At 37.0% G+C, this 15,766-nt stretch overlaps 1 protein-coding gene across 8 annotated transcripts in view; it reads right to left on the minus strand.

Moving 5' to 3' along the window:
- The window catches only part of TANK (TRAF family member associated NFKB activator), a 96,138-nt gene that overhangs the window by 30,270 nt on the left and 50,102 nt on the right, over positions 1-15,766 (minus strand). For 4 of the 8 annotated variants that reach the window (NM_001192264.1, XM_005202472.5, XM_005202473.5 and 1 more), the window contains exon 3: positions 532-640. In NM_001192264.1, coding sequence (NP_001179193.1) covers positions 532-640 — 109 coding nt within the window. Of the gene's footprint in view, positions 1-531; positions 644-15,766 lie in introns of all 8 variants that reach the window. The other 4 variants (XM_005202471.5, XM_024976823.2, XM_005202474.5 and 1 more) reach the window with 1 other exon arrangement.

Consider the following 15,766-nt stretch of genomic DNA (forward strand, 5'->3'; position numbering starts at 1 on the left):
AAATTACATGTTTTTTATCTTGCTTTTCTCATTTTGCTATATATCATGAATATATCTCATGTTTTTAAGTGAACACCTATTATCATCACTTTACTTGGCTACACAGCTGTTTACTACATGAATGACTGTAATTTAATGGTTGAACATCCCATTATTAGAAATTATTACTGTGATGAGCATCCTTGTAATATATACCTTGAGTACCTGAAGAAATATTTTTTATGATACACTCTTAGGACTCAAATTTTTGGTTTAAAAGGCACACACATTTCAAAAGCTTTTGCTATTTACTAAAAAACTGTCTTCTAGGTATCAACTTAAGAGTGCCACCATATGGTACATGTGGCTGTCCACTTTCCCATTTCCTGCATGTGTTCATTTCTTAAATAAACATAAACCTTAACTGCACCACAGTTATTAAGATACCAGAAATACTGAGAAACACAGGAAAAATAAAACAGAAAAACTTAACTTCCGTCTTTCTTTTCCACACAGGTTTAAGAAATACTTAAAAATTTAACATGAATATACCTCGACTGGAATTCACAAGAAGTAACTGTGATGTTAGCTTGTCAATAATAGTTTGTTGAAGTGACAGCTGTTCCTGTTGCTCACGTATTCTCTGCTCATAGTTTTCAGTCTGCTGACATAAAAACCAGTTAGCCTGATATTTACTGATAGACATGTACATACATTTAATGTCCATTAGTGATTACATATAGATATGAGTTACCCACATTGCCATTTCCCAGGTACAGGGGCATTTATTTACGAGCTAAAAACAGGATTCAATCATGTACTTATAATCATTACAAACAAAAGTGATTTAAAACACTTTAAGCACTGTAAAATTTTAAAAATCACCTTAAAGAAATTTCAGTTAAGAGCTCAATGTACAGTTCTTGGATAAAAATTGTAATTTAGAATTTAATCTGTAATGATAACAAAAAAGCATGAATGGTAAAATGGATGCTAAAGTTATTCTATAAAAATACTAACTTTAAAAAATTAAGATTTCATGTTCTTAAAATAAATGCACTTTTGAGTTTATTTTTAGAGTATAAAAACACAAAGGAAGTAGTTATAGCTAAAACACTGTGAAATTCAAAGGTACAAGCACAAATTATAAAATTACACTGATCAGAAACTTCTAAGATTAAGATTTAAGAAGTCAAGAAACCACATGGTTAATTTCTAATGGACATCTTAAATACCACAATTTCCCTTATATTTTTTAATCCAGTCACCTTACTACTATTACAGTGGCTGTGAGAATTAAGCAATGAAAGAGTTTATGGCCATATCACCCTGAATGCGCCCGATCTTGTCTGATCTTGGATGCTAAGCAGGGTCACGCCTAGTTAGTACTTGGATGGGAGCAGTGAAAGAAGACACAAGTTCACATTTTGCAGCACACAAATGTTGCAAACCTGATATATGAAAACACTTCATTACAATGATCAAATTAGCACAAAGTCTGAAAAATATATAACCAAAAAATAATAGAGAATTCTTTACCAATTTCTATCACTAGAACATATAAATGACTAAATTGTAAATTCTTTGAAATATGAAATGGGGTTCTAATAATCTTGGAATGTCCTTCAATAGATACTAAATATTTGATTTTGAATTGATTCTTAATGATCAAAATTAGTGAAGCTCTAGTATTTTCAGAGATCTACAAACATTAAGTGCTTTATATATGACACAGCTGTTTCTAGAGTCCCAAAAGAAATTAGCTTAAGAAATGAAAGCAAAATAGCACATTTTCCCAGATAAAAGGTGAAATTTTGTATTACATTTTAAACATGAGTAACTGACAAAGCTGGTAAGTAATCCAAGTGGTGTTTTGTCTTACATGTTTCCTGAGGGTAGTCTCATGTAACTTGATATTCCTATGCAAAGTAACTTATACACAGGACATATTCAGTACAAGCTTATTGAAAAAAAAAAGAATCCAATTAAAATAAAATTCAAGTAAATTTTATTATTATAAGAATGAATCTTTTGAATCTGTCTGAACCACACATCCTATGACTAGGAGTGTGATAACAGAACCTTGGATACCAAATTCCAGCCTAGGGCCAGGCTTCCTAGAACAAGACTTATTCCTACATAAATTTGCATCCAAGCCCCTAGAAAGAGTGGGTGGGTTGACTATAAGAAGGGTTTAAACCTCTAATGCTAATTCTGTAATACTTTAAATTTGCCTGTCTACACAGAGCTACCAGGGCTGAGGAATCAGCAAACATGCCTGATATTATGGTTTGTTCTATCTACTTTTGTGTATTTAGAACATCCTCTAAAGAACTCCAAGCTTTTCATAAACATTAACCAAAAATTATCCATTCTTTCACTATTTTTTGATAGGTATATATATTTTACTATCCAGCATTAAATGACCAGTACAAAAAGCTTATTAAGGTAGAAACACACTCAGAATAAATGTATAAGTTATTCAAACCTCAGCCCATTCTCTATCTATTACATATTTGTTCCCAACCTTAATGAAAAAACAAATGACCTGTATTTTCTTTTGGAACCAACTCAGAAAGCCTCTGCCAGGTAATTTTCATCTTCTAGTCTCTGGCTTAAAAACATATTTTAGCACATCTCCATATAACATATTATAATAAATGAATAATGCTGAAAATGTTTTCATTAGCAGGGAAAAAAAAATCAAGAGATCAACAATTTCAAGTTGAAGTTTTCCACTATTTAGTAAACCACTTAACAAAGTACTTTATAAACTTAAGCAAATTCTGTAATAATTTAAAAAACTGATACTCTGGAAGTATAGCAGGGGAAATAGAATAGCAATAACCCATGTTCTCTTAAGTTCTTTCCACACACTTTCATTATATCAATTATTATTCTAGCCTAATTGTTTATATGTATGATTTCTCTTTAGACTATGACCTCCTTAAGGACAGAGACTATTTTCTTCTGTTATCTCCAGAGTACCTGGCACATACTGAAATGCTCAATAAATATTAGTCAAATAAATAATCTAATTAAGTTAAGAAAATATAAGAGAAATAGATATGTCTTCAGAAGTTAACCTGAAGGAATGGAAATAAGGTTTTGCTTACATTTCTGAAGAAAAATAGGAAAAATAGAGATAGTAAGTAAATAAGACCAAAGAAAATTAAGTCTCAGAAGATAGATGCAAAAAAACTGTCTATGTCTGAAGATTTTTTTCATTTTCCCTTTTTTTGGAAAAAAAGGGAAGCTTATACTGTCAGAAAAAAAATTACTAATTTGAGAAGAGAAAATATTTAGAAACAGTATAAAGACTTTGACCACAAAGCCATGAGAGGGAAAGTCCAGAGGAGGATATTGTATCAAATTGGGAAATAACCAGCAGAACTGAGTTTACTTGCTATGTTTGGAAACTAACAGAAACAAGAGGCTTTTCTTTTTAAATGCTTCTTGTTCACTGAATAGATGTACATAAACTTATTATCTGAAAACTCCTTTTAAAAGGTCAGATAATTGTTGCACTGTCATAGTATTCACACACACAAAAATCAGTACAATTACAAAGCAAGTACATTCTAGCACTACCAAAGACCCTACAAAACAGAAAAATTACTAACAACCACATTGAAAATGTACAACAGCAATGTCTTGTCAACACTTCTGTACAGAGCACAGACATGACAGCTAAAACAGACAGAAGAGAAGATGCTTTTGACAGCCAGTGTGTGTGAATGATTCTTTGAGTCAGATGGCAGCAACAAGTTACCAACTAGGAGATCTGCATGACAACTAACCATCCATCTGTATCAAACACCATCTGGCCAAGATGACTCTGGCTTCTGTGTATCTGACACTCCTTCCAATTCCAAAGACTAGCAAAACAAGTGGTCTACCAGCATCTAAAGAGGTAAACAGGTACTGAGGTACTTGTGCCAGAATATACTTTATATCCTTTCTCAGTGTTGAAAAGCAAAACTTATAACAATGGTGATCAAATACAGCACAGACCTTGAATTTACTAAAAATGGTTGTCTATACGCTCTCTTGACTATCATAAATAAAGCAAAAAGCTTAAGAAAAGTCCCTTTATCCTGGCAAAATTTCAATCCATATTTAAAATTAAGGCAGCATATTTTCTATAATTTCAGACATACAGCTACTCAAGTTTTCATGGGTTTCATAAATATTAAAAGAGTTCTATAAACTGAATTTTTTTCTATTGCTGACATTGAAAATTCTCATTTTTCATATTTTCCAAAGCACTTATTTCCTAAATGGGAAAAAAAGGTCAAGTGTCCTCAGTCATCCATAATACTCTAAATACGTCAAACATAATCTCTCTCATCCTCAAGAAACTAATCCCAATATTCTGAGAAATACCATTGTTTTTCTTCCAAGTATAAAAAAGAATAGAAATTTAGTAAATATTGAATGGATTCAAAGAAAATGTTTAAAAACCTTCCAAATTATTGCAAGATTAACAAATAGAACAAAAGCTTTATTGAAGGGTTTCCTTCGTTACTACAAAAACTCTCAATAGGGAACTCCATAGTTCATGAAGGAAGATAATTAAATATTAATTATTCCAATACATAACATTTTAGACAAAAACTATCCTGAAACTGGTAAACTAAAAACATCAACTTAAATTTTAGGTTAAGAAAAAGAGAGACTGCACAGGATTAGCAACTGGAGATCTGGTTTCTACAGCTCATTTCTAAACCAAACTCTGTTATATCCTCCTATAACTAGGGAGTTATAAATCCTGCCCTCTCCCACCCTCCTGATACCAAGACTTATCCAGGAGATCTGCAATCTGACAGTAGATTATCAATCTGATTATCTACTATTAAGTGATGGTGCTGTCACCAATTTCTCTGTATGCCAAATGGTAAACTATTTTTACTTCACAATATTGTGTTTTGGTACTAATTAATTTACTTAGGTTCTTTGAGCCTTGGTTTCTTTCACTTTGAAATAAAAATAATATTTACTTGAAGTATTGAAGTAGATGGCATGTATAAAATGTATGGTATGTAGTAAGCTCTTTGCAAATGTTAGTTCCTTTCCTGTAATAATGAACGAGGTTTCTACATACCATTGTAACATGTGTGCATATGTCCATTAACTAAAGCTCTGATTATCACTGATTATCACTACATATACAATTTGTCACCAGACTTACCACACAACCATCCCATGCTTTATGCCAGTTTTTTCAATTCTTCTTGTAGTTCACTGTAATTTAAGACTCAGAAGCTTTTTCTCTGAAAAACCAGTGTGGTATCTTCATTGAATCAAAAACATTCTATGAAGCAATAAACAAATAAATTAATTAATAAACAAACTCTGGTTGTTCAAAGTTTACAAAGAGACAAAATAGGCTCAAAATGATTAAGAAACAAAATGGTTGTTAAAAATTACAAAAGTAGCACATTTGTGAAAAGAATGCAAAAAACAACAAAATGTCCACCATCACAACCATATCAAAACCTGAGATGTGTACAAAGTAAAAAAATCACAGTCTCTTCCTTTACTTTGCCCTTCATTCCTTAGAGGTAATTCCTATTGACATTTTGGTATGTGTTCTTTTAAAACTTCAGCGTACATGTGTATGTATCTTTTTAAAAAATGTGAATTGTTCTGCAACCAAATTTTTCATCAACACATTATTATATGATCATTTCACTGACTACTATGCACCAGAATCAGAGAGCTTTATTTTCCCTATTTGACTTAAAAGCATTAAATTAACCTCCTGAGATTATTTCCCACATTTTATAGATGAGAATACTGAGGCAAAGAGCTAGAAAATAATCTGCTCAAAGTTTCTCAGTAGGAAGTAGAGCTGGGATTTGAATCCAGGTTAGCCTGACTGCAATGCCCAAGCCCTTTGAATAATCACCATGACTAGATTCAATGGCACCCCACTCCAATACTCTTGCCTGGAAAATCCCATGGACGGAGGAGCCTGGTAGGCTGCAGACTATGGGATCGCAAAGAGTCGGACACGACTGAGCAACTTCACTTTCACTTTTCTCTTTCATGCACTGGAGAAGGACATGGCAACCCACTCCAGTGTTCTTGCCTGGAGAATCCCAGGGACGGGGGAGCCTGGTGGGCCGCCGTCTATGGGGTTACACAGAGTCGGACACGACTGAGGCAACTTAGCAGCAGCAGACTCACATGAGTTTATCTAGCTCTGCCAAGATCCTCTTTTTGCTATTTACTCTCCCCTTGGATATGTAGATGACACCACCCTTAGGGCAGAAAGCCAAGAGGAACTAAAGAGCCTCTTGATGAAGGTGAAACAGGAGCGTGAAAAAGCTGGTTTAAAACTCAACATTCAAAAAACAAAGATCATGGCATCTGATCCCATCACTTCATGGCAAACAGAAGGGGAAAAAACAGAAACAGTGGCAGATTTTATTTTCTTGGGCTCCAAAATCACTGTGGACTGCAAGGAGATCAAACCAGTCAATCCTCAAGGAAATCAACCCTGACTATTCATTGAAGACTAATGCTGAAGCTGAAGCTCCACTACTTTGGCCACCTGATATGACGAGCTGACTCACTGGAAAAGACCCTGATGCTGGGAATGACTGAGAGCAGGAAAAGGGGGCGAGAGAGAATGAAATGGTTGGATGGTATCACTCAATCAACGGACATAAGTTTGAGCAAATTCTAGGAGACAGTGCGGTCCATGGGGTCCCAAAGAGTTAGACAGACTTCCAAATTGTCCTTCCAGCAGAACTCTCCTTTGAACTCTCTATTTACGTGGCCAAGAGCTACTGAAAAAGCATTTGTTATTTGTAGCAATGGGGAGAAAACAGATGGAATACCTGGAAAGGGCTGTGATTTAACTAGGTTAGTATAATGATTACGAACTTACAGGAGTCAGATAAGCTCAGTTTTTAACTAGGTTAGTATAATGATTGTGAACTTAGAGGAGTCAGATAACCTCAGTTTCAGTATCGATTCTGCCACTTATGTTGCAATATTGATTTATTTCTGAGTCTCAGGTTCTTCATTTGAGAATGGGGCTAATAATGCCAACTTTGTAGGGCTGGGCATATTTACATGTAAAGGATGTGACATTTGTAAAATATACTTATTCATAAACAGTTAATTCTCCTTTCTGCTTTATGAAGTAATATGAATTTAAGGATTGAAGGAGCAAAAAGAATACAGTTGGTTCAGTATTATCTGGGATTACCTGGCATTTTAGTATGGTCATTGCAGATGACAGCATCCTTATGGCAGAAAGTGAAGAGGAACTAAAAAGCCTCTTGATGAAAGTGAAAGAGGAGAGTGAACAAGTTGGCTTACAGCTCAACATTCAGAAAACTAAGATCATGGCATCTGGTCCCATCACTTCATGGAAATAGATGGGGAAACAGTGGAAACAATGGCTGACTTTATTTTTGGGGGCTCCAAAATCACTGCAGATGGTGACTGCAGCCATGAAATTAAAAGACGCTTACTCCTTGGAAGAAAAGTTACGACCAACCTAGATAGCATATTCAAAAGCAGAGACATTACTTTGCCAACAAAAGTCCATCTAGTCAAGGCTATGGTTTTTCCAGCGGTCATGTATAGATGTGAGAGTTGGACTGTGAAGAAAGCTGAGTGCTGAAGAATTGATGCTTTTGAACTGTGGTGTTGGAGAAGACTCTTGAGAGTCCCTTGGACTGCAAGGACATCCAACCAGTCCATCCTAATGGAGATCAGTCCTGGATGTTCATTGGAAGGACTGATACTGAAGCTGAAACTCCAATACTTTGGCCACCTCATGTGAAGAGTTGACGCATTGGAAAAGACCCTGATGCTGGGAGGGATTGGGGGCAGGAAGAAAAGGGGACGACAGAGGATGAGATGGCTGGATAGCATCACCGACTCGATGGACATGAGTTTGGGTAAACTCCGGGAGTTGGTGATGGAAAGGGAGGCCTGGCGTGCTGCGATTCATGGGGTTGCAGAGTTAGACATGACTGAGTAACTGAACTGACTGAGGATAAAGGCTATCCTGTGAAGAAAAGCTAAAAACAGTCAAGTTTTCATAAAGACTACAGGTCCTTAGACAAACAATTTAATGTCATGGTGGCAGCAGTGTCTAGGTATAACAATGGAAAATTTGGTATCGAGAAGAACACCTCTCAGGTCTCAGGGAAAGTGAATATACTTGATGACCAACAGGACATTAGTAGCAGTGTCAGCAATCATCCTTGGAAATTTAAGTGAGATAATTTAGGATAAATAAAAGACACTATTATTCCACACAGCAGCTTATAAGACTCATTACTCTTTTAATATGGTATAGGTGGGAAAAAATAAGAGGATGTATAAGCTCAGGTCTGACATTCAGTAAAATATGGCTTTTAAGTGACAATGACACATATGGATCTAGAGCTCAGAGGGTAAATCTGGAGTACGGAGATAAATTTAGGAGTTATTGTCTTAAGTATCTGAAGCCACAGAAGATGAAATAGCTTATACAAGAATATAAAGTAAGATACAAGGAAGGGCTTGAATAAGTCTAATATTTAGTGGCCTGGTGGTACAGAATAAACCTACAGAGAAAAATGAGGAATTGCAACCCAAAAAGGAATGAGAAAAATCAAATATGGTGTCTGAAACATTAAGGAAAAATAGTACTTTAAGGAAGAGGTAGCACAAGAGATATAATCAGTTATTAAATGGAATAAGGTAGTTTTATATGTGTGAACTTGAAAGACTATCAATGATTTTAGGCAAAGGAGTTATAGATATGAAATCCGTGGTCAAGCAATTTTTTTGAAATCATAGTTCTACTACTTATTAGTGGAGTGCTTGTTATTTCACCTTTTTGCACTTCAGTTTCATTTGAAAAATTTAAATAACAACTTACTCATAAGAGCCATATAATAATTAAATGAGATGACTGTAACACTTTGCCAAACGTAAGCCTCAATAAATCTTAGTGATGATGATGGTGAAGATAAACATAGTTTTAAAATTTTAAAACCTTTTTCAAATTAGCACAACTCCATTTTTGAAAAGATATGATTCACATATTCTGAAAGGATAAAGGTATGTTATTATCAGTGGTTACCTCTGGGAAAGAGGGAGAGGACTATCACTTTATACTCTGTATATCTTAGATTATCTGCATTTTTTTCAATAAGCATGTGCTGCTTTTGTAATTTTAGCTAGTAATATTTTTAAAAAATCACTTACCTGTCTTATTTGTCTTTGTCTCCTTTATTGATTTGGAATACTCGGATGTCTCTGCTTGACAGAATGTTCTAAAATGGATGTAGCACACTGACTTTTCACAGAGGAGCTTCTGAATCTTAAACTGAAGTGAACTAGAAGAAACACTGTGAGAAGAACTGGCCTGGAGTGCGGACAGCTGAGTGGTAAAGGGTGGGCAAGTATAAACTAATGAATGACAGGTGAATAGCAGTAAAACATAGAGAACCTATGCTAAATTTTTAGTAATAGATTTTTTTTTAAGTTTGGTAAAATAAATATAGCATATAAAATTTGCCATTTTAATCATTTTTAAGTGTATAGTTCTGTGGCATTAAGTACAGTCACACTGTTGTACAAGCATCACTACCATCCATTTCCAGGGCTTTTTCATTTTCCCCAACTGAAATGCTGTCCTTTTCAACATGAATTCCCTACTCCCTTCCCTCAGCCTCTAGGAACCACTCTACTACTTGATGTCTCTTTGAAGCCAACTACTCTATCCATTCTCTCTCTCTCTATATATATATATAGTCTTTTTGCATATTGTATATACATATACAAAAGGTAGGAGAAGGCAATGGCACCCCACTCCAGTACTTTTGCCTGAAAAATCCCATGGACGGAGGAGCCTGATGGGCTACAGTCCATGGGGTCGCGAAGAGTTGGACATGACTGAGCGACTTCACTTTCACTTTTCACTTTCATGCATTGGAGAAGGAAATGGCAACCCACTCCAGTGTTCTTGCCTGGAGAATCCCAGGGACAGCAGAGCCTGGTGGGCTGCCGTCTATGGGGTTGCACAGAGTTGGACACGACTGATGCGACTTAGCAGCAGCAGCAGGACCATACACAATGTATGTATATTTTGTTTATCTATTTATCCACTGAGGGGCACTTGAGTTCCTTCTACCTTTTGACCACTGTAAATAAGGCTGCTACAAACATAGGCATACAAATATCTCTTTGAATCCTTGCTTTCAGTTCATTTGGGTATCTATCCAGAAGTGGAATTGCTAGACTATATGGTAATAATCCTATGTTTTGTTTTGAAGAAACATCATTTATCTTTCACAGTTGATACACCATTTTACATTCCCATCAGCAATGTACAAGAGTTCTAATTTCCCTACATCCTCACCAATACTTTTTTTTTTTTATTTCTTATAATAGCCATCCCAATGGGAATGGGATTAGTGTGGTTTCAGGGCTTTCCTGGTAGCTCAGTTGGTAAAGAATCTGCCTGTAATGCAGGAGACCTTGATTCAGTTCCTGGGTTGGGAAGATCCCCTGCAGAGGGTTAGGCTACCCACTCCAGTATTCTTGGGCTTCCCTGGTGGCTCATATGGTAAAGAATCCGCCTGCAATGGGGAGACCTGAGTTCGATCCCTGGGTTGGGAAGATCCCCTGGAGGACGGCATGGCAACCAACTCCAGTTTTCTTGCCTGGAGAATCCCAGGGACAGAGGAGCCTGGTGGGCTACAGTTCATGGGGTCACAAGGAGTCAGAACATGACTGAGCAACTAAGCACAGTGATCTCAACTTGCATTTCCCTAATGATGTCGAATTAATGATGGCTTCCCAGGTAGGCTACCCACTCCAGTATTCTTGGGCTTCCCTTGTGGTTCAGCTGGTAAAGAATCCGCATGCAATGTGGGAGACCTGGGTTCAATCCCTGGCTTGGAAAGATCCCCTGGAGAAGGAAAAGGCTACCTACTCCAGTTTTCTGGCTTGGAGAATTCCATGGATTGGACCATGGAATTGGATTGTGTTCATGGGTTGGACCCTTACCTTTCACCATATACAATTCCATGGATTGGACCAATTCTCCTGGAGAATTCCATTGGATTGCATAGTCCATGGGGTCGCAAAGAGTCGGACACGACCAAGCAACTTTCACTTTCACTTTCCAGGGTGACTCAGTGGTATAAAGAATCTGCCTGCCAATGCAGGAGACACAGGTTCAATCCCTGGGTTGGGAAGAGCCCCTGGAGGAAGAAATGGCAACCTACTCTAGTATTCATGCCTGGAAAGTCTCACGGACAGAGCAGCCTGGCGGACCACAGTCATTAGCATCGTAAAGAGCTGGACTCGATGGCTGAGTGATTGAAAAATGATGTTGAGCATCTTTTCATGTGCTTATTGGTCATTTGTATAACTTCTTTGGAGAATGTCTATTCATGTCCTTGGTTGATTTTTTAATTAGGTTGTTTTTTGTTGTTTTTGAGCATAGTTCTTTATACACTCTAAGTATCAACCCTTCATCAGATACATTTTTGCAATTATCTCCCCACATTCCTTGGGTTGCCTTTCACTCTATTGATAATGTCTTTTGATGCACAAAGGCTTTAATTTTGATGAAGTCCAACTTAATAATTTTCCTCTTGCTGTCTGTGCTTCCGGTGTCATAGCTAAGAAAGTGAAAGTGAAGGTCACTCACTAGTGTCCGACTCTTTGCGACCCCATGGACTATACAGTCCATGGAATTCTCCAGGCCAGAAAACTGGAGTGGGTAGCCTTTTCCTTCTCCAGGGGATCTTCCCAACCCAGGGATCGAACCCAGGTCTCCTGCATTGCAGGCGGATTCTTTACCAGCTGAGCCACAAGGGAAGCCCAAGAATACTGGAGTGGGTAGCCTATCCCTTTTCCAGCAGATCTTCTTGACCCAGGAATCAAACTGGGGTCTCCTGCATTGCAGGCGGATTCTTTAACAACTGAGCTATGAGGGAAGCCCATAGCTAAGAACCCTCTCCCAAATCCAATGTCATGAAGCCTTTCCCCTATGATTTCTTCTAAGAGCTTTACAGTACTGGCTCTTGCATTTAGGTCTTTGAGCAGGTTTAGGTTGATTTGTATATGGTGAAAGGTAAGGGTCCAACCCATGAACACAGACTTTCCCCCAAATGTTCTTTTCTTTTTTTGAGTACACCATGTAGCTCATGAAATCTCAGTTCCCTGAGCTGGGACTGGACCTGGGCCATGGCAGTGAAACCTTGGAATTCTACCCATTAGGGAACTCCCTCTTTTTAAAATTTCTTTCAGCAACATTTTGTAGTTTTCAGTGTATAAGTCTGTCGCCTACCTGGTTAAGTCGATTCCTAAGTATATTATTGATTTTGATACTATTGTAAATGGAATTTTCTTAATTTCCTTTTCAGGAAATTTGTTTAATGTTAATGTATAGCAGTGCAGTTGATTTTTGTGTGTTTATTTTATATCTTATAACTTTGCTGAATTTATTACTTTTAACAGTTTGATGGAATCTTTAGGGTTTTCTATACATAGGATCCAGAAATCGGCAAACAGAGAGAGATAATTTTTCTTCTCCCTTTCCAATTTAGATATTTTTCTTGCCTGACTGCTTTAGATAGGGCTTACAGTGCTATGTTGAATAAAAGTAGTGGACGTGTACATCTTTGTCTTGTTCCTTATCTCAGAAAAATAAAGTTTTCAGTCTTTCACCATGGAGTATTATGTTAGGTGCGGTTTTCTCACACATAGCCTTTATTTATTTCTTTTTAAACTGGTTATTTATAGCCTGAAGCAAGTGGCTGGCTGTTCACTAGAAGCCAAGATTTTTTTCTTTTTTTAAAAATTTATTTATTTTAGTTGGAGGCTAATTACTTTACCATATTGTAGTAGTTTTTGCCATACATTGACATGAATCAACCATGGGTGTACACGTGTTCCCCATCCTGAACCCCCCCTCCCACCTCCCTCTCCATCCCATCCCTCTGGGTCATCCCAGTGGACCAGCCCTGAGCACCCTGTCTCATACATTAAACTTGGACTGGCGATCTGTTTCATATATATGTAATATACATGTTTCAATGCTATTCTCTCAGATCATCCCACCCTCGTCTTCTCCCACAGAGCCCAAAATACTGTTCTATACCTCTGTGTCTCTTTTGCTGTCTTGCATATAGGGTTATTGCTACCACCTTTCTAAATTTCATATATATGTGTTCAGTTCAGTTCAGTTGCTCAGCTCTGTCCGACTCTTTATGACCCCATGAACTGCAGCACGCCAGGCCTTCCTGTCCATCACCATCTCCCGGAGTTCACTCAAACTCACGTCCATCGAGTCAGTGATGCCATTCAGCCATCTCATCCTGTCATCCCCTTTTCCTCCTGCCCCCGATCCCTCCCAGCATCAGAGTCTTTTCCAATGAGTCAACTCTTCGCATGAGGTGGCCAAAGTACTGGAGTTTCAGCTTTAGCATCACTCCTTCCAAAGAAATCCCAGGGCTGATCTTCAGAATGGACTGGTTGGATCTCCTTGCAGTCCAAGGGATTCTCAAGAGTCTTCTCCAACACCACAATTCAAAAGCATCAATTCTTCGGCGCTCAGCTTTCTTCATAGTCCAACTCTTGCATCCATACATGACCACTGGAAAAACCATAGCCTTGACTAGACGGACCTTTGTTGGCAAAGTAATGTCTCTGCTTTTAAATATATATGTTAGTATACTGTATTGGTGTTTTTCTTTCTGGCTTACTTCACTCTGTATAATTGGCTCCAGTTTCATCCACCTCATCAGAACGGATTCAAATGTATTCTTTTTAATGGCTGAATACATATTGTGTATATGTACCACAGCTTTCTTATCCATTCGTCTGCTGATTGACATCTAGGTTGCTTCCATGTCCTGGCTATTATAAACAGTCACATATAGCCTTTAATATATTGTAATAGTTACATAATGTCTGTTTGTTGAGTGTTTTTACATTAAAAAAAAGGTGTTGAGTTCTGTAAATCCTTCTGCATCAATGGAGATGGTCCTGTGCTTTTGTCCCCCTCTTCATTCTGTTAGAGTGGTGTATTACGTTCACTGATTTGACCATTCTTGCAATGTAGGAATAAGGTGTATAACTGGTTTAGGTGTATAATCCTTTTAACACACTGTTGAATTTGGTTTGCTAGTATTTTGTTGAGGATTTCTGCATCACTGTTGATAAGGGATATCAGCCTGTAGTTTTCTTGTAGTGCCTTTGTCTGGCTTTGAAATTAGAGTAATGCTGGCCTCATAGAATTGAGTTAGGAAATACTCTACTTTGATCAAATTTTTGAAAGAGTGTGAGAAGGACTGGTGTTAATTCTTTGAATGTTTGGTAGAAAGCACCAGCGAAGTCATTAAGTCCTGGGCTTTCTTTTTGTAAACTTTTTGGTAACTGCTTCAATTTCTTTACTAGGTATTGGCCTATTCAGATTTTCTAGCTCTGCACACCACTTTGTTACTGATGTCACAAATTACATCTTTATATATTGTAAACCCATTAATATAGACTTAAAATTATCTTTATATCTTGTTCTAAATCTGGCCGTAGAAAATAAAAAGCAGAGCTACAAACCAAAATTACAATAATACTGATATTTATATTTGTCTATTATTTACCTTTCCCAAAGGGTTCTGTATTTTCACCTGGCTTCAAGTTACTCTCTAGTACCTTTCCACTCCAACTTGGGCATTCCTTAGAACTTCTTATAGGTCAGGTCTAGGGGTAATGAACTCCTTCTACTTCTGTTTGTCTAGGAATATTTTAATGTCTCCCTCAGTTCTGAAGGACAGTCTTGCCAGATATAAAATCCTTGGTTAATAGTTGTTCCCCCCCCTTTAATACTTAAATACAACATAGCATTGCCCTCTGGTCTGCAAGCTTTTTGTTGACAAATCCACTGACAGCCTTAGTGGTGCTTCCTTGTACACGAGTCCCTTTCCTCCTGAGGCTTTCCAGATTCTATATCTGTCTTTCAACAGTTTGATTACAATTTGTCTTGATGTAGGGCTCTTTAGATTTACCCTACATGAAGTCTGTTGAGCTTCTTGGATGTATATATATATATGCATATATATATATATATATATATATATATATAGTTCCTCAAATTTGAGAAGCTTTATTTAATAATCTACTTCTTCAAAAGAATCTCTCTTCTCCCATGGTGCATATTGCTGTACTTGATAGTGTCCTGTAATTCCCTTAGGCTTTGCTAACTTTTTGTTATTCTTTTTTTCTTTTTGTTCCTTGGATTCCAATCTTTCAAATTACCTTTCAGCTCACTGATTCTTTCTCTGCTTGTTCAAGTATATTCTTGAACCTCTAGGGTAAAATTTTTATTTTCTCATTTTGTTCATATTATTGCTTTCCTGATTTACTTAAGCTCTTTGATTCTGCCTTACATTAGCTCTTTGAGCATGTTAACAACAATTCTTTGAAAGTCTTTGTCTAGTAAATCTGATGCATGTATTTCTTCAGGGGCTGTTTCTGGGAATTTATTTTTCTCCTTTGAAAGGGCCACATTCTCATTTTTTTAAATGCTTTGCTATGGTTGAAAACTGGGTGTTTGACCTGCAACCTCGTGTGGATGACTTCACTAATTAGCAGGTCCTTTAACCTTGACATTAGTCCAGGGTAAAGGTTTAAGGTTTTCTCAAGTACCTTCTGGGTATGTATCCTGTTTGGTTCTCTGTGATTTTTTCCCTCTTGATTTTTCCTGGCTGTTTGGAAGTGTCTGCTCAGGCCCTCAGATGTTCCATTATATTCCTTT

This window comes from Bos taurus, chromosome 2 (genome assembly GCF_002263795.3).
Source record: "Bos taurus isolate L1 Dominette 01449 registration number 42190680 breed Hereford chromosome 2, ARS-UCD2.0, whole genome shotgun sequence".
Lineage (NCBI taxonomy): Eukaryota > Metazoa > Chordata > Mammalia > Artiodactyla > Bovidae > Bos > Bos taurus.